At 51.1% G+C, this 19020-nt stretch overlaps 1 protein-coding gene across 1 annotated transcript; it reads left to right on the forward strand.

Moving 5' to 3' along the window:
* The first annotated feature begins 386 nt into the window (after positions 1-386).
* On the forward strand, positions 387-16948 carry TMEM256 (transmembrane protein 256). The gene is made up of 4 exons (XM_083185863.1): positions 387-537; positions 5770-5807; positions 15601-15681; positions 16692-16948. The coding sequence occupies exons 1-4, from the start codon at positions 450-452 to the stop codon at positions 16833-16835; spliced, it is 351 nt and encodes a 116-aa protein (XP_083041989.1). The 5' UTR covers positions 387-449; the 3' UTR covers positions 16836-16948.
* The last annotated feature ends 2072 nt before the right edge of the window (positions 16949-19020 follow it).

The raw sequence follows: 19020 nt of genomic DNA on the forward strand, positions 1-19020 counted from the left end.
TCATGTTCAAAACCTGTGGTCACAGTCATACATTAAGAGGAATGTCCAGAAACAGAATATTGTGTCCCCCCTGGAGAGGGCCATGTTGGGAGGTATGATATGGTGACATAGTGTGTGAGATGTGTATACAGTGTGTGAGATGTGTATACAGTGTGATGTGTGTGTGTATATATATTAGTACGTGGGTTGTATGCAAGGTGTGAATGCAGTATGTGAAGATGCATAGAAAGGGCAATCGCCCACTTCTCTAATGGCGGCATGCAGCGTGTCCTGGGCTGTTGTCAGGGCATAAATCGAGAGGTGGCTGAAGTGATGCCATTGGCTGTCCCGCATCGACGTCACGCTCTTACTGGCGCGTAGATGATCTTTTCCCCTCCCGCCTCACCTGGCTGGGCGGGGACAGTGACGTTTTGCAGTGCCATTGGCTGTAGCTGTAGAGGCGCAGCAACATGGCGGCAGTGCTGGGTAGAGCGTGGTTGCGGGTTGGGGCAGTGTCCGGGGCTCTTGCTGTGACTGCTGGGGCTTATGGTGCACACGGTAAGAGGGGGCTGTCTCTGCTACCCCTTCTGAGCCTCCGGGGCTTATGTCGGCCTTTATACCGCCTCTATGGTGGCCACTTCCGGGTCTCTACATCTCTCTGGTGGCTACATCCGGGGTCGCCCTACAGCCTGGGCTTAGAGCTGAATTGGATCAGTACTTGAAGCTTGCGGCTAGAACCACTGCTGTGTTTGGACCTAGCCACTGGGTCCGTGTGTAGTACCAGCAGGGGGATATAATATTGTCATGTGCCAGCGTGGGTTTCTTATTGAGAGTTTTTATGGTTCATCCTTAGGGCCAGCTAAGTGGTAATGGACCTGATTCACTCCTGTTGTGTCCACAATGTGCGCATAGCCTTTGGTCATACATGATTTGTATTGGTCTTGTACCACCAATCCTGGGCACCCCTGCCGGTCTGTCAAAGCACCCCGGGGTAGGGCTGGCCATCGGTGCAGTCGCCACCGATGGTTGCCCTTGATGGTGGTACTGCAAACAGCCATCGATAATCATAAACTATGTGCTGGATAACCATTGATAGTCTTAGCTATTGATGGTCATCCATTATTTTTGACTGAGTGGGCCAATCAGAATGTGGGGGCGGGAACTATACTCTGTCCCAGCACAGTGAAAAAAAAAGAAAGAAACATTGGTTCTCCTTGGTTTTAGGGAAACCAATTGGTTCTCCCACTTTGATGGCAAAATCACCGAAGGTTGATGGGCATCCCTACCCCAGGGTGCCGTGGCACACAGTTTGGGAACCACTGCCTTAGTGTATTGCAGGCATTCCCAATCACAGTCCTCAAGGCACACCAGCAGTGCAGGTTTTAGTGATATCCAGGCTTCAGCACAGATGGTTTAATCAGAATCCCTCAGGTACTAATTAAGTCACCTGTGCTCAAGTCTGGATACCTACAAAACCTGTACTGTTGGTGTGCCTTGAGGACCGTGGTTGGGAATGCCTGGTGTATTGCCTATGTTGTATATAGGGTGTGCCAGTGCTGCTGTCACCACAGGTGCAGGTCTACTGGGCTGACATGGCGCAGGTCCGATCCTAATAGGCTGACATGGTAGAGCCACTGCTCATTATCTGAGGAGCCACTGCACTGCTGTCCTCATAGGCCTGTGTGCTGGGGGCGGCCATCTCAGGATGGGGCACTGTTATCTCTCAGAAGGGTCCAGCATCCATAAACCACATCCTTCTCTTGCCGGTGACTTTGTGCCACAGGCTTGTGTGGAGTCTGGAGGTGGTTTTGTTCCCCAGCAGCACCAAGGATAAATACACCACTATCGGGTATATGCAATTAGTGTTGTATGGGAGGTGGTGGTATGTGACCGGGTGACCTGCTCTCACCCAGCACCATGCTCCCTGTAGATTTGGCCCCGTTTCTGACAAAAGCAGGTAGATTGGCTGCTATTCTGCCAATCCACCTGGCAGCTAGAATTTAATAGGTCTGAACCCCTTCCGACCTATTCTAGTCGGAAACTGCTGTCTCTTCGACAAGACGGCAGTTCCGATTGGAATTGAGTTGACAGTACGGATGGTGTAATGGTTACATTACTGCCTCACAGCATTGAGGTCATGGGTTCTATCCCCACCATGTGTTATATATACGGGGCAGTACGGATGGTGTAATGGTTAGCATTACTGCCTCACAGCACTAAGGTCATGGGTTCTATCCCCACCATGTGTTATAGATACGGGGCAGTACGGACGGTGTAATGGTTAGCATTACTGCCTCAGAGCACTGAGGTCATGGGTTCTATCCCCACCATGTGTTATATATACGGGGCAGTACGGGCGGTGTAATGGTTAGCATTACTGCCTCAGAGCACTGAGGTCATGGGTTCTATCCCCACCATGTGTTATATATACGGGGCAGTACGGACGGTGTAATGGTTATATTACTGCCTCACAGCGCTGAGGTCATGGGTTCTATCCCCACCATGTGTTATAGATACGGGGCAGTACGGACGGTGTAATGGTTAGCATTACTGCCTCAGAGCACTGAGGTCATGGGTTCTATCCCCACCATGTGTTATATATACGGGGCAGTACGGAGGGTGTAATGGTTACATTACTGCCTTACAGCACTGAGGTCATGGGTTCTATCCCCACCATGTGTTATATATACGGGGCAGTACGGAGGGTGTAATGGTTACATTACTGCCTTACAGCACTGATGTCATGGGTTCTATCCCCACCATGTGTTATATATACGGGGCAGTACGGAGGGTGTAATGGTTACATTACTGCCTTACAGCACTGAGGTCATGGGTTCTATCCCCACCATGTGTTATATATACGGGGCAGTACGGAGGGTGTAATGGTTAGCATTACTGCCTCACAGCACTGAGGTCATGGGTTCTATCCCCACCATGTGTTATATATACGGGGCAGTACGGACGGTGTAATGGTTACATTACTGCCTCACTGCACTGAGGTCATGGGTTCTATCCCCACCATGTGTTATATAAACGGGGCAGTACGGAGGGTGTAATGGTTACATTACCGCCTCACAGCACTGAGGTCATGGGTTCTATCCCCACCATGTGTTATATATACAGGCAGTACAGATGGTGTAATGGTTAGCATTACTGCCTCACAGCGCTGAGGTCATGGGTTCTATCCCCACCATGTGTTATAGATACGGGGCAGTACGGACGGTGTAATGGTTAGCATTACTGCCTCAGAGCACTGAGGTCATGGGTTCTATCCCCACCATGTGTTATATATACGGGGCAGTACGGACGGTGTAATGGTTATATTACTGCCTCACAGCGCTGAGGTCATGGGTTCTATCCCCACCATGTGTTATAGATACGGGGCAGTACGGACGGTGTAATGGTTAGCATTACTGCCTCAGAGCACTGAGGTCATGGGTTCTATCCCCACCATGTGTTATATATACGGGGCAGTACGGACGGTGTAATGGTTATATTACTGCCTCACAGCGCTGAGGTCATGGGTTCTATCCCCACCATGTGTTATAGATACGGGGCAGTACGGACGGTGTAATGGTTAGCATTACTGCCTCAGAGCACTGAGGTCATGGGTTCTATCCCCACCATGTGTTATATATACGGGGCAGTACGGAGGGTGTAATGGTTACATTACTGCCTTACAGCACTGAGGTCATGGGTTCTATCCCCACCATGTGTTATATATACGGGGCAGTACGGAGGGTGTAATGGTTACATTACTGCCTTACAGCACTGATGTCATGGGTTCTATCCCCACCATGTGTTATATATACGGGGCAGTACGGAGGGTGTAATGGTTACATTACTGCCTTACAGCACTGAGGTCATGGGTTCTATCCCCACCATGTGTTATATATACGGGGCAGTACGGAGGGTGTAATGGTTAGCATTACTGCCTCACAGCACTGAGGTCATGGGTTCTATCCCCACCATGTGTTATATATACGGGGCAGTACGGACGGTGTAATGGTTACATTACTGCCTCACTGCACTGAGGTCATGGGTTCTATCCCCACCATGTGTTATATAAACGGGGCAGTACGGAGGGTGTAATGGTTACATTACCGCCTCACAGCACTGAGGTCATGGGTTCTATCCCCACCATGTGTTATATATACAGGCAGTACAGATGGTGTAATGGTTAGCATTACTGCCTCACAGCTCTGAGGTCATGGGTTCTATCCCCACCATGTGTTATATATACGGGGCAGTACGGATGGTGTAATGGTTAGCATTACTGCCTCACAGCACTGAGGTCATGGGTTCTATCCCCACCATGTGTTATATATACGGGGCAGTACGGATGGTGTAAGGGTTAGCATTACTGCCTCACAGCACTGAGGTCATGGGTTCTATCCCCACCATGTGTTATATATATGGGGCAGTACGGATGGTGTAATGGTTAGCATTACTGCCTCACAGCACTGAGGTCATGGGTTCTATCCCCACCATGTGTTATATATATGGGGCAGTACGGATGGTGTAAGGGTTAGCATTACTGCCTCACAGCACTGAGGTCATGGGTTCTATCCCCACCATGTGTTATATATACGGGGCAGTACGGATGGTGTAATGGTTAGCATTACTGCCTCACAGCACTGAGGTCATGGGTTCTATCCCCACCATGTGTTATATATACGGGGCAGTACGGATGGTGTAAGGGTTAGCATTACTGCCTCACAGCACTGAGGTCATGGCTCTAACTGTGTGGAGTTTGTATATCCTTCCTGTGTTTGCATTTGTTTACTCCAGTTTCCTCCCATAATCCAAAAATATACTGGTAGGTTTTGTTTTTCCAACAAAAAATTTACCCTAGAATGAATGTCTGAGTGTACATGCCTCGTATATATAACACATGGTGGGTCATTTGATCTACAGCATGATGGTCGACATAGGAAAAGGTTGACATGGTTCTAGGTTTAAAGGTCAAAAGGTTCACTGTTTTTTGAGCCGACATGTGCCGACAGGCGGTATTTCATGCCCTACCATCCACTAGGGTGTTGGTGGGAGAATAAAATAGTGTGCCGAGCGAAGGGATGCGGTGCACTTTAAACTGTGTCCATGTTGACTGTGTTGACATTCGGGTCAAAAAAACAGTGAAAAACTCCATGTCGACCTTTGGACTGTCGAACTAATGACCTTTTGACCTAGAACCATGTCGACCTAATGAATGTCGACCATCATGCCCAAATGATCCCAACCCCTCTGTACAGCGCTGCGGAATATGTATGTGCTATATAAGAAACTTGACAAATAATAATATACCCCTATGTGTGCTACACTTGTGTCCTCATACATCTGTCGCCAATACTGCAATGCATTGTGGGATTTGTGCTGCGAGTGAGACAACAACTTATTTTCTACTCTGCTAATGTTTACTATGCTCATCCTTATTTTTGCTGAAAAAGTCTTATTTACGTCGCTGTGAAAGACACACAAGCAGACCTTGCTGAGTAAAATGATATGCGGCACTCCTATATATTGTGTGTGTGACCGCAGCTTAACGTTTTGTGTGCAGCTGCGGTCGCGCACGGCAAAAAGGCATGCTGCATAGAATTTTACCCAGCAAGGTCTGCTTGTGCATCTTTGGGGGGGTATATGATACCATGTGGGGCTGTGACACTGTTGCCAAAGGGCTCAGTGACATTGTAGTATAAAGAGGTATGAGATGTCTCTGTATAGAAGGCTACTGTATGTGACTGTGGATATCACTATCTACACTGCAATAATGTGTTTCTCTGTCTCGCGCAGGATTCAGACGCAGCGATCGCGATGAATACTTGAAAGAGGTAATTAAAATGGCTTCATTTATGACTGGAAGCCTCACCACAATCAAAAAGTCACAATCCAAAAATATTTCAGAACCTCCCACATACAGTATAGTCCTTAATCTAACCTACCCCTTTACATCCCCAGTCCTGTATCTTTAACCGACAATACATAAAGATTGCAACAAACCCCTCTGTAGGCCGATAGTTTCAGGTGCAAATTCTATTACCTCAAATTTATTGGCCTACATTGATCACTGTTTACAACCTTTGGTAATAAAAGGAAAATCTCATCTAAACAACACCAAGGATGTCAAACAAATTGTTGAATGGGAAGAGCATTTTACTGTAATTACGGCTCACTTTACAATATACAATATATTTACAACTCATGATTTTGGTAGTAAAGCAGTGAATGGTACATTAGAACAAGAAGGTCTACAGGATGGTTTATCCAATTTTATTATTGAGAGCATCACCTTCATATTTACCAATAACTATTTCAGTTTTGATGGCCTTTTTTATGAAGAACTGATTGGTACCGCCATGGGCACCAGGGTTGTGCCCAGCTATGCTAACCTTTTCATGTCCATAGGGAGGACTTTTTTCATCAGCAAAGTAAGAACATTTTTTGGATCTTTAAATTGAAATACTAGATGGAAAACTGGAAACTAGTCATTTTTTCAAACCAACAGACTGCAATACTTCTATGAATAAAGAAAGTAATCATACCCTATCTGGTAAGACATGGATGGGGAACCTTCGGCCCTCCAGCTGTTGTTGAACTGCACATGCCCTGCTACAGTTATGCAATTTGGCTATACTAAAACTGTTGCAGGGCATGCTGGGATGTGAAGTTCAACAACAGCTGAAGGTTTTCCATCCCTGTGGTAAAACAATGTACCCAAAATTCAGTTGTTGTGTCTGAGACACAATTGTTCATTTGATAGTAAATATAAAGAACAATCGTGGATGTCAACACATTTATTTATTTACAGTTTCTTATATAGCGCAGCATATTCCTTTGCGCTTTACCCATTGGAAACCGTGATACAAAAACTGGGTAGTAACAAACCAGTATAGGAGGGCCCTGCTCTCAATATATAGGGATACTAGGAGAGATACATAAGGATAGGATTCCATAGCATGGCAGTCCCACCAGATTACATGACAGTCCTGATGGGAAGCAATTAGATATGAATGCTACTGGAGGTTGTGTGATGTTCTGGAATATGATAAGCTGGCTGAAGAGCTGAGTTTTCAGGGAACATTTGAAAGTTTGGAGGCTGGAGGAGACACTTAGTTTGCGTGAAAGAGCATTCCTCAAGGTTGGGGCAGCCCGGTGAAAGTCCGGAAATAGTGAATGGGATCTAGTAAAGAGTGTGGATGAGACATAGAGATGTAGAGAGGAGAGGTCGGGTGGGAATATATTTTGAAAAAAGCGAAGAAATATAAGTCGGTGTAGTCAGAGTAATGGCTTTGTATGTAAGTAGAAGTGTTATATATTGAATGCGGTAATATACAGGCAACCAATGGAGGGACTGACAGCAGACAATGAACGTCTAGCCAGGAAGATCAGCCTCGCAGCTGCATTCATCATGGATTGTAGGGGTGAGTCTTTTCTTAGGAAGACCGGTAAGGAGGCCATTGCAATAATCGGTACTGCTTTCCTAGCACGGCGCCCACGATCTAGATTGTATGTGTGGGGCTGATATCTCAAGCATCTTATGTGTTTGTGCGGCATAAGATCAACAATAAAACCAGAGCCTTTAAATTCTATAAAAATAACTTGAATGAGGAGGCATTCGCAAAATACAAAGAATCAAACAAAACTTGTAAAGGGGTAATCAAAGCAGCTAAAATATTATATGAAGAGTGCATAGCCACTGAAAGCAAAAACAACCCAAAGAAATTTTTTAAATACATAAATAGTAAACGTTTAATTAAGGAAAACATAGGCCCACTAACTGATACTAGTGGAAAAAGTGTTACTGAGGACAAGGGAAAAGCAAAACTGTTAAATGAGTTCTTCTCATCAGTATTTACTAAGGGAGAGCAGACTGTGGAACGAACATTTACCACAAACGGGACAAATAAGCCAGATCTCATTGTGGATTTCACGCCGAAAGAAATAATACTGAGGCTAAGCAAACTCAAAACAAATAAGTCACCAGGGCCAGATGGGATTCATCCGAGGGTATTAATGGAATTAAGGGATGAACTAGCTACCCCCCTACATTATATCTTTAGCAAGTCACTATCGTCAGGTATAGTACCAAAAGATTGGAGAATAGCAGAGGTAGTGCCAATATTCAAAAAAGGAAAAAAGGAAGATCCAGCTAATTACAGACCCGTTAGTTTAACATCAATTGTGGGTAAACTATTTGAAGGATTTTTAAGGGATGGTATCCAGGAATATTTAGATCATCACCTTCTACTCAGTACTAACCAACATGGGTTCGTGAAAAATCGTTCATGCCAAACTAATCTACTAGGGTTCTATGAAGAGGTTAGCAAAAACCTCGATAATGGAAATGCTGTAGATGTGATTTTCCTAGATTTTGCTAAAGCATTTGATACTGTCCCACACAAGAGATTGATTAATAAAATGGAGAACCTAGGATTGGGTGAAAATATCTGCAGATGGGTAGGGAATTGGCTATGTAATAGAGAACAAAGAGTGGTTGTGAATGGTGCCGTATCAGATATGATACCGGTACTAAGTGGAGTGCCCCAGGGTTCGGTTTTGGGGCCCATTTTGTTTAACATTTTTATTAACGATATTGGGATAGGGTTACTCAGCAATGTATCCATCTTTGCGGACGATACAAAACTTAGCAAAGTCATCAAATCACCAGAAGATGTCACCATGCTTCAAAATGATCTTGCAATTCTAGATGAGTGGGCAAAAAAATGGAAGATGAGGTTCAATGTAGATAAATGTAAGGTTATGCACCTTGGGAGACACAACCAGTGTGCAAGTTACAACCTTAGCGGAGAGGAACTGGGTAATTCCATACTTGAAAAGGATCTAGGAGTCCAAATAGACAGCAATCTAGGATGTAGTGCCCATTGTAATGTAGCTACAAAAAAGGCCAACAAAATTCTGGCATGTATTAAGAGGGGAATGGAAACTAGGGACTCAAGGGTAATTATGCCACTATATAAAGCATTGGTGAGACCTCACCTAGAGTACGGAGTACAGTTCTGGGCCCCACACTATAAAAAGGACATCATAGAATTAGAAAAAGTCCAAAGGCGAGCAACAAAGCTTATTAGGGGAATGGAGAATTTAAGCTACGGGGAGAGATTAAGCAATTTGGGACTATTTACATTAGAAAAGAGACGTTTAAGGGGGGACATGCTCAACATGTACAAGTATATCAAGGGCCAATATAAGGAACTGTCACACACCCTATTTTCTACTAGAAAGGAATCTAGGACGCGAGGGCATGAGTATAGATTAGAAGAAAAAAGATTTCATTCAGCTAGTAGAAAGAATTTCTTTACGGTCAGAACAGTCAAACTCTGGAACTCTCTTCCCAGAGAGGTGGTAACGGCTGGCTCATTAAATGCGTTCAAGGCAAAGTTGGACAAACATTTACTGGAGAAAAACATCCATGGGTACAAATAAGAAATATAATTTGTCTGTAAAATACCAGAACCAACCAAATCAGCAATGGATATCTATACCAGGTTGAACTAGATGGACGCAAGTCTTTTTTCAGCCTTACCTACTATGTAACTATGTAAGATGCATGAGATGATGCAATCGACGAGATTTTTACATTGGAATCAATGTAAAAAGGCCCCAAAACCCCAATTTTAATTGCAATCCCCCCTCATGGGTGAAATGGCCCCTCCATTGTTAAAGCCACCCCACTATTGACGCCAACCCGAAGCGTGGCGAGCCCGCGAGGGGCGGCGGTACGCGTCCTCCGACCTTTTCATACCCCCACTATCCACGTCGGCGTGGAGTTGATTTTATATAGTGTGGCGAGCGCAGCGATGCAGAATACATGTAAATTAGTCCGCGTCCCCTCGCTGTGCTCGCCACGCTTCGGGTTGGTGTTGATAGTGCTGGTGGCGTTAACAATGGTTATTGGGGGCTCACGATTTTTTTATCTCATGCATCTTATGGATGCATAAGATCCATGAGATTAAAAAATCTGGTCCATTGCGTTGATTGTATGCCTTAAGTACCTTAAACTTAAGGCATACAATCAATGAGACGGGCGCCGTTCTAGGAAAGTAGTACCCAATAATCAATGCGTGATATAATGAGTGCATGGATTAGAGTTTTTGCAGTGCCTTGTGTAAGGTACGGACGAATTTTGGATATATTCTTTGATGCATGTAACATTATTTAGAGACAGATTGAATGTGAGGAATGAAGGACAGTTCAGAGTCGAGGATGACCCCTAGGCAGTGGCTTGTGGAGTAGGATTAATTGTTGTGTTCTCAACAGTGATGGAGATATCAGGTTGGTGACTACTCTTGGCTGGTGGGAATATAATTAATTCTGTTTTGCAAATGTTGAGTTTGAGGTGGGGAGATGACAAACAAGATGAAATGGCAGAAAGGCATTCAGAGACTCAGCCCAATACACATGGGGCCAAGGAGGATAGATAGATTTGAGTATTATCAGCGTACAGATGATACTGAAATCCAATACAGCTGATTTAGTTTGCCGAGAGATAAGGTATAGATTGAGAAAAGCAGAGGACCTAAGACTGAGCCTTGTGGTACTCCAACGGACAGAGGTAGTGAAGAGGCGGTAGAATCAGAAAAGCGAACACTGAAAGCGATTAGATAGGTAGGAAGAGAACAAAGAAAGGGCTGTGTTCTGAAGGGTTCCTAGGGATTGTAGTGTTTGTATGAAAAGAGAGTGGTCAACCGTGTCAAACGCAGCAGAAAGATCTAGAAGAATAAGAAGTGATTAATGGCCTTTAGATTTAGCAGTTACCAGGTCATTGACTACTTTAGACAGTGCTGTATCTGTGGAGTGTTGGGAACGAAAGCCTGACTGAAGTGGGTCTAATAGGGTGTGAAAGTTAAGAAAGTGTGTGAGGTGAGTGTAGGCTAGTCTCTAAAGTAGCTTAGAGAGGCATGGGAGCTGAGAGATAGGATGGTAGTTAGAGAGACAGTTAGGGTCAGAATTGGGAGTAATAAGTGCAGAATGGGGGTGGTAATAATAAGTGCAGAATTGGGGGTAATAAGTGCAGAATTGGGGGTAATAAGTGCAGAATGGGGGTAATAAGTGCAGAATGGGGGTAATAGTAAGTGCATGCTTGAACAGAGAAGAAGATATACCAGTAGAGAGAGCAAGGTTACAGATCTGAAGTTTGGTATAAGCACAGGAGACTTGTAAGGGTATAGGATCAAGAGTAGGGTATGGATCATTGGATAGACAGACATTAGGGTGACATTGGTTAGGGCGACATGGGAAAGGTCAACAGTCAAAAGATTGAAATATGGTTTTTCACTTTTTTTTTGTCCCGAATGTCGACAGTCAACATGGACATTAAAGAGTGCACCGCCACCCCTTGGTACGTTCGGCACATTATTTTATTCTCCCACTACACCCTAATAGATGGTAGCACAGGAAATACCGCCTGTCTGAGCATGTCGGCTCACAAAAAGGTAAAAAAACCCATGTCAACCTTTTGACTGTCGATATTCTTCATGTCAACCTAATTCTTGTGTTGACCTAATGACCTGTCAACCTAACCCATGTTGATCTTTAGTGGTTGACCTTATGCTTGTCGGCCGAGTGACCATACCCAGTGGAGTAGGAGGATGAGGAAGAGTGCGGATACTTCATCCTCACTTGTGGGGTCAAATGAGGAGAGAGTGGCAAAGGGCTCAGGATGGGAAGTAAGCAAGTCACTGGCTGAGGAAGGGCCGGGTGAGAGCGGCCTGTGCAGCCCCTAACGGTCACTGGCTGAGGAAGGGCCGGGTGAGTGCGGCCAGTGCAGCCCCTAACGGTCACTGGCTGAGGAAGGGCCGGGTGAGCGCGGCCAGTGCAGCCCCTAACGGTCACTGGCTGAGGAAGGGCCGGGTGAGCGCGGCCAGTGCAGCCCCTAACGGTCACTGGCTGCGGAAGGGCCGGGTGAGAGCGGCCTGTGCAGCCCCTAACGGTCACTGGCTGAGGAAGGGCCGGGTGAGAGCGGCCTGTGCAGCCCCTAACGGTCACTGGCTGAGGAAGGGCCGGGTGAGAGCGGCCTGTGCAGCCCCTAACGGTCACTGGCTGAGGAAGGGCCGGTGAGAGCGGCCAGTGCAGCCCCTAACGGTCACTGGCTGCGGAAGGGCCGGGTGAGAGCGGCCAGTGCAGCCCCTAACGGTCACTGGCTGCGGAAGGGCCGGGTGAGAGCGGCCAGTGCAGCCCCTAACGGTCACTGGCTGCGGAAGGGCCGGGTGAGAGCGGCCAGTGCAGCCCCTAACGGTCACTGGCTGCGGAAGGGCCGGGTGAGAGCGGCCTGTGCAGCCCCTAACGGTCACTGGCTGCGGAAGGGCCGGGTGAGCGCGGCCAGTGCAGCCCCTAACGGTCACTGGCTGAGGAAGGGCCGGGTGAGAGCGGCCTGTGCAGCCCCTAACGGTCACTGGCTGAGGAAGGGCCGGGTGAGCGCGGCCAGTGCAGCCCCTAACGGTCACTGGCTGAGGAAGGGCCGGGTGAGAGCGGCCAGTGCAGCCCCTAACGGTCACTGGCTGCGGAAGGGCCGGGTGAGAGCGGCCAGTGCAGCCCCTAACGGTCACTGGCTGCGGAAGGGCCGGGTGAGAGCGGCCAGTGCAGCCCATAACGGTCACTGGCTGCGGAAGGGCCGGGTGAGAGCGGCCTGTGCAGCCCCTAACGGTCACTGGCTGCGGAAGGGCCGGGTGAGCGCGGCCAGTGCAGCCCCTAACGGTCACTGGCTGAGGAAGGGCCGGGTGAGAGCGGCCAGTGCAGCCCCTAACGGTCACTGGCTGAGGAAGGGCCGGGTGAGCGCGGCCAGTGCAGCCCCTAACGGTCACTGGCTGAGGAAGGGCCGGGTGAGAGCGGCCAGTGCAGCCCCTAACGGTCACTGGCTGAGGAAGGGCCGGGTGAGAGCGGCCAGTGCAGCCCCTAACGGTCACTGGCTGAGGAAGGGCCGGGTGAGAGCGGCCAGTGCAGCCCCTAACGGTCACTGGCTGCGGAAGGGCCGGGTGAGAGCGGCCAGTGCAGCCCCTAACGGTCACTGGCTGAGGAAGGGCCGGGGGAGAGCGGCCTGTGCAGCCCCTAACGGTCACTGGCTGAGGAAGGGCCGGGGGAGGGCGGCCTGTGCAGCCCCTAACGGTCACTGGCTGAGGAAGGGCCGGGGGAGGGCGGCCTGTGCAGCCCCTAACGGTCACTGGCTGAGGAAGGGCCGGGGGAGGGCGGCCATTGCAGCCCCTAACGGTCACTGGCTGAGGAAGGGCCGGGGGAGCGCGGCCATTGCAGCCCCTAACGGTCACTGGCTGAGGAAGGGCCGGGGGAGCGCGGCCGGTGCAGCCCCTAACGGTCACTGGCTGAGGAAGGGCCGGGGGAGCGCGGCCGGTGCAGCCCCTAACGGTCACTGGCTGAGGAAGGGCCGGGGGAGCGCGGCCGGTGCAGCCCCTAACGGTCACTGGCTGAGGAAGGGCCGGGGGAGCGCGGCCGGTGCAGCCCCTAACGGTCACTGGCTGAGGAAGGGCCGGGGGAGCGCGGCCGGTGCAGCCCCTAACGGTCACTGGCTGAGGAAGGGCCGGGGGAGCGCGGCCGGTGCAGCCCCTAACAGTCACTGGCTGAGGGAGGGCGGCCGGTGCAGCCCCTAACGGTCACTGGCTGAGGAAGGGCCGGGGGAGGGCGGCCGGTGCAGCCCCTAACGGTCACTGGCTGAGGAAGGGCCGGGGGAGGGCGGCCGGTGCAGCCCCTAACGGTCACTGGCTGAGGAAGGGCCGGGGGAGGGCGGCCGGTGCAGCCCCTAATGGTCACTGGCTGAGGAAGGGCCGGGGGAGCGCGGCCGGTGCAGCCCCTAACGGTCACTGGCTGAGGAAGGGCCGGGGGAGGGCGGCCGGTGCAGCCCCTAACGGTCACTGGCTGAGGAAGGGCCGGGTGAGGGCGGCCGGTGCAGCCCCTAACGGTCACTGGCTGAGGAAGGGCCGGGTGAGAGCGGCCGGTGCAGCCCCTAACGGTCACTGGCTGAGGAAGGGCCGGGGGAGAGCGGCCGGTGCAGCCCCTAACGGTCACTGGCTGAGGAAGGGCCGGGGGAGAGCGGCCGGTGCAGCCCCTAACGGTCACTGGCTGAGGAAGGGCCGGGGGAGGGCGGCCGGTGCAGCCCCTAACGGTCACTGGCTGAGGAAGGGCCGGGGGAGGGCGGCCGGTGCAGCCCCTAACGGTCACTGGCTGAGGAAGGGCCGGGGGAGGGCGGCCGGTGCAGCCCCTAACGGTCACTGGCTGAGGAAGGGCCGGGTGAGAGCGGCCGGTGCAGCCCCTAACGGTCACTGGCTGAGGAAGGGCCGGGTGAGAGCGGCCGGTGCAGCCCCTAACGGTCACTGGCTGAGGATGCTCCGGGTGAGAGCGGCCGGTGCAGCCCCTAACAGTCACTGGCTGAGGAAGAATATGCCATTTTATCTTGGATTTTAGCAATCTTTTCCTTGAAGAAGGAAGCAAGCTCTTGCGCACTGATATTGGCAGGTGGGGAGGGTGAAGGAGGGAAAAGAAGTGATTTAAATGTATTAAAAAGTCGCTTGGGGTTGGTGGCGTGAGAGGAGATGAGAGATTGTTTGTTTAGCAGTGTCCAGAGCATTACGATAGGAGTGGTAGGTGGTCTTATATGTGACAGTCACTTGGATTCTGAGATTTGCGCCATGGACATTAGGGAAGCCTACCGAGGGTCTCTCCAAGCTTCGGCACGGAGGACCCGCCCGCCCTCACCCTTCCGGGGGTTGAGGGAAGGGGGTCGGACAGCTTTGGCGAGAAGGACCCACCGATCCCTATTTTCCCCTCTTGTGCCCTATGGCTGGAAGGGGTTAGGGGAGTAAGGGGGCCCGTCTACTTTGGGACCATACGTATGTGTGCCCCTATTGCACGATTTAGGTCGCTGCACAGGGTGTTCGGAGCACAACCTCGGGTATTGTATATTTTCCCCATACATACAAAGATGGAGAATGTGTGTCCAATTTGAGGAAGAGCCGCCCCATGGTGTCGGAACCCAGACAGCGCCAGCGAGACCGGTGCCTTGTTTGCTCTCCTTCCCGTGGGACGATGACCCAGTTTTCCGGTGGTTTTCTGCTTCCCGCACCCATAGTTGCACTATTTTGTCTTGTGTGTAGCCCCAGACAGTGTCCCCTAATGTCCCATCCTCCCGATACCTGGCCATCGGTATATACAGCCCACCAACATAGGGATGGACTATCTTGGACCAAAGTAACGTTGGGGGGCCACTGAAGGTCGACATGCTTTATGCCAACAGGGTCATTAGAGCAACACAAGGTCAACAGTCGACACAAATTTATTCACTTTTTTTCCCCCCCGGAATGTCGACAGTCAGAAAACTGCACTGCGTCCCCTAGCACGGTTCGCTACGCCCGCCATGCCTTACTAAGGTGGGCGTTCTATGTCACATGGGAAATAAATCCGATTCTATCTATTATCTTCCGGAAGGTGCTGCGCTGTGTAAGAAACTGTGAGTAATAGGTATGTGTAATGACGACGCTGGCGTTGTATGTGCTATTATATTGGTGCGTACGTACACGTGACACGCATCTGACACGCTATAGCTGCACCATGTGTACATACAGATTCTGCTCCTGATGTTTCTCTGTCTCTGTTTTCCAGCTGTATGCGACTGGGAATCAATACCACTTTCTGCACAGCCTGGCATTATTAGCAGTACCGCACTGCAGGCGCCCTCTGCTGGTATGTGAGGGACACAGCGAGGATGAGCATGTATAACTAGCACAAATCCATAATACCAGAGCAGGGTGACTCAGTGACAATGACAGAAGGGAGCTATAATCCCGCCCCTCCCCCTGCAGGGTACAGACAGAAGGGAGCTATGAGCCTGCCCCTCCCACTGCAGGGTACAGACAGAAGGGAGCTATGAGCCTGCCCCTCCCACTGCAGGGTACAGACAGAAGGGAGCTATGAGCCTGCCCCTCCCACTGCAGGGTGACCTGGACAGAAGGGAGCTGTGAGCCCGCCCCTCCCCCTGCTGGGTGACACAGACAGAAGGGAGCTGTGAGCCCCTGAGCCCTCCCCCTGCAGGGTGACAGACAGAAGGGAGCTGTGAGCCCCTGAGCCCTCCCCCTGCAGGGTGACACAGAAGGGAGCTGTGAGCCCCTGAGCCCTCCCCCTGCAGGGTGACACAGACAGAAGGGAGCTGTGAGCCCTCCCCCTGCTGGGTGACACGGACAGAAGGGAGCTGTGAGCCCGCCCCTCCCCCTGCTGGGTGACACGGACAGAAGGGAGCTGTGAGCCCGCCCCTCCCCCTGCATGGTGACACGGACAGAACGGAGCTATGAGCCCTCCCCCTGCAGGGTTGCACAGACAGAAGGGAGCTGTGAGCCCCTGAGCCCTCCCCCTGCAGGGTGACACGGACAGAAGGGAGCTGTGAGCCCCTGAGCCCTCCCCCTGCAGGGTGACACAGACAGAAGGGAGCTGTGAGCCCCTGAGCCCTCCCCCTGCAGGGTTGCACAGACAGAAGGGAGCTGTGAGCCCCTGAGCCCTCCCCCTGCAGGGTGACAGACAGAAGGGAGCTGTGAGCCCCTGAGCCCTCCCCCTGCAGGGTGACACAGACAGAAGGGAGCTGTGAGCCCCTGAGCCCTCCCCCTGCAGGCTGGATCTCTCCTGTACCCGTTGCTCTGTATCTGGTGTATGTGGATCTGTATAATATACATCCTCTCCTTGTCCTCTGGCTCCCCCTGCAGGCTGGATCTCTCCTGACATCTGGGATGTTCCTGTTCTGTGGCACATTTTACTACCATGCCTTGTCTGGGGATCCTTCTCTTACTGTGGCCGCACCATACGGGGGAACGCTGCTTATACTGGGATGGGCCGCTATGGCCCTCTGAGAAGATATAACCTGAGCCGTATCCACAGAATTGTCTTGTGTGTTATTTCCCCTGCTGTGTATATACTATATATGGAAGATGAAAGATAATAAACAAATATATTCACAAATCAACGGTGATTGTGATTGTGGGAATCGGTCACCGAGCGCTAATCTCAGCACACAGCCCTGTCCCCATGGGATTATGTCCTGGCTGCAGCTGTTCCCTATACACCGTCCAATGCTGGGTCACACAGAGCTAATCTCAGCACACAGCCCTGTCCCCATGGGTTTGTCCTGGCTGCAGCGGTTCCCTATACACCGTCCAATGCTGCATCACAGAGCTAATCTCAGCACACAGCCCTGTCCCCATGGGATTATGTCCTGGCTGCAGCGGTTCCCTATACACCATCCAATGCTGGGTCACACAGAGCTAATCTCCGCACACAGCCCTGTCCCCATGGGATTATGTCCTGGCTGCAGCGGTTCCCTATACACCGTCCAATGCTGGGTCACACAGAGCTAATCTCAGCACACAGCCCTGTCCCCATGGGATTATGTCCTGGCTGCATCAGTTCCCTATACACCGTCCAATGCTGGGTCACACAGCTAACTCAGCACACAGCCCTGTCCCCATGGGATTATGTCCTGGCTGCAGCGGTTCCCTATACACCGTCCAATGCTGGGTCACACAGAGCTAATCTCAGCACACAGCCCTGTCCCCATGGGATTATGTCCTGGCTGCAGCGGTTCCCTATACACCGTCCAATGCTGGGTCACACAGCTCTAATCTCAGCACACAGCCCTGTCCCCATGGGATTATGTCCTGGTTGCAGCGGTTCTCTATACACCGTCCAATGCTGGGTCACACAGAGCTAATCTCAGCACACAGCCCTGTCCCCATGGGATTATGTCCTGGCTGCAGCGGTTCCCTATACACCGTCCAATGCTGGGTCACACAGAGCTAATCTCAGCACACAGCCCTGTCCCCATGGGATTATGTCCTGGTTGCAGCAGTTCCCTATACACCGTCCAATGCTGGGTGACAGAGCTAATCTCAGCACACAGCCCTGTCCCCATGGGATTATGTCCTGGCTGCAGCGGTTCCCTATACACTGTCCAATGCTGGGTCACAGAGCTAATCTCAGCACACAGCCCTGTCCCCATGGGATTATGTCCTGGCTGCAGCGGTTCCCTATACACCGTCCAATGCTGTGTCACACAGAGCTAATCTCAGCACACAGCCCAGTCCCCATGGGATTATGTCCTGGTTGCAGCGGTTCTCTATACACCGTCCAATGCTGGGTCACACAGAGCTAATCTCAGCACACAGCCCTGTCCCCATGGGATTATGTCCTGGCTGCAGCGGTTCCCTATACACCGTCCAATGCTGGGTCACACAGAGCTAATCTCAGCACACAGCCCTGTCCCCATGGGATTATGTCCTGGCTGCAGCGGTTCCCTATACACCGTCCAGTACTGGGTCACACAGAGCTAATCTCTGTACACAGCCCTGTCCCCATGGGATTATGTCCTGGCTGCAGCGGTTCCCTATACACCGTCCAATGCTGGGTCACACAGAGCTAATCTCCGCACACAGCCCTCTCCCCATGGGATTATGTCCTGGCTGCAGCGGTTCCCTATACACCGTCCAATGCTGGGTCACACAGAGATAATCTCAGCACACAGCCCTGCCCGCATGGGTTTGTCCTGGCTGCAGCGGTTCCCTATACACCGTCCAATGCTGCATCACAGAGCTTATCTCAGCACACAGCCCTGTCCCCATGGGATTATGTCCTGGCTGCAGCGGTTCCCTATACACCATCCAATGCTGGGTCACACAGAGCTAATCTCAGCACACAGCCCTGTCCCCATGGGATTATGTCCTGGTTGCAGCGGTTCCCTATACACCGTCCAATGCTGGGTCACACAGAGCTAATCTCAGCACACAGCCCTGTCCCCATGGGATTATGTCCTGGTTGCAGCGGTTCCCTATACACCGTCCAATGCTGGGTCACACAGAGCTAATCTCAGCACACAGCCCTGTCCCCATGGGATTATGTCCTGGCTGCAGCGGTTCCCTATACACCGTCCAGTACTGGGTCACACAGAGATAATCTCAGCACACAGCCCTGTCCCCATGGGATTATGTCCTGGCTGCAGCGGTTCCCTATACACCGTCCAATGCTGGGTCACACAGAGATAAT

Source organism: Crinia signifera, chromosome 4 (assembly GCF_055691185.1).
Source record: "Crinia signifera chromosome 4, ASM5569118v1, whole genome shotgun sequence".
Lineage (NCBI taxonomy): Eukaryota > Metazoa > Chordata > Amphibia > Anura > Myobatrachidae > Crinia > Crinia signifera.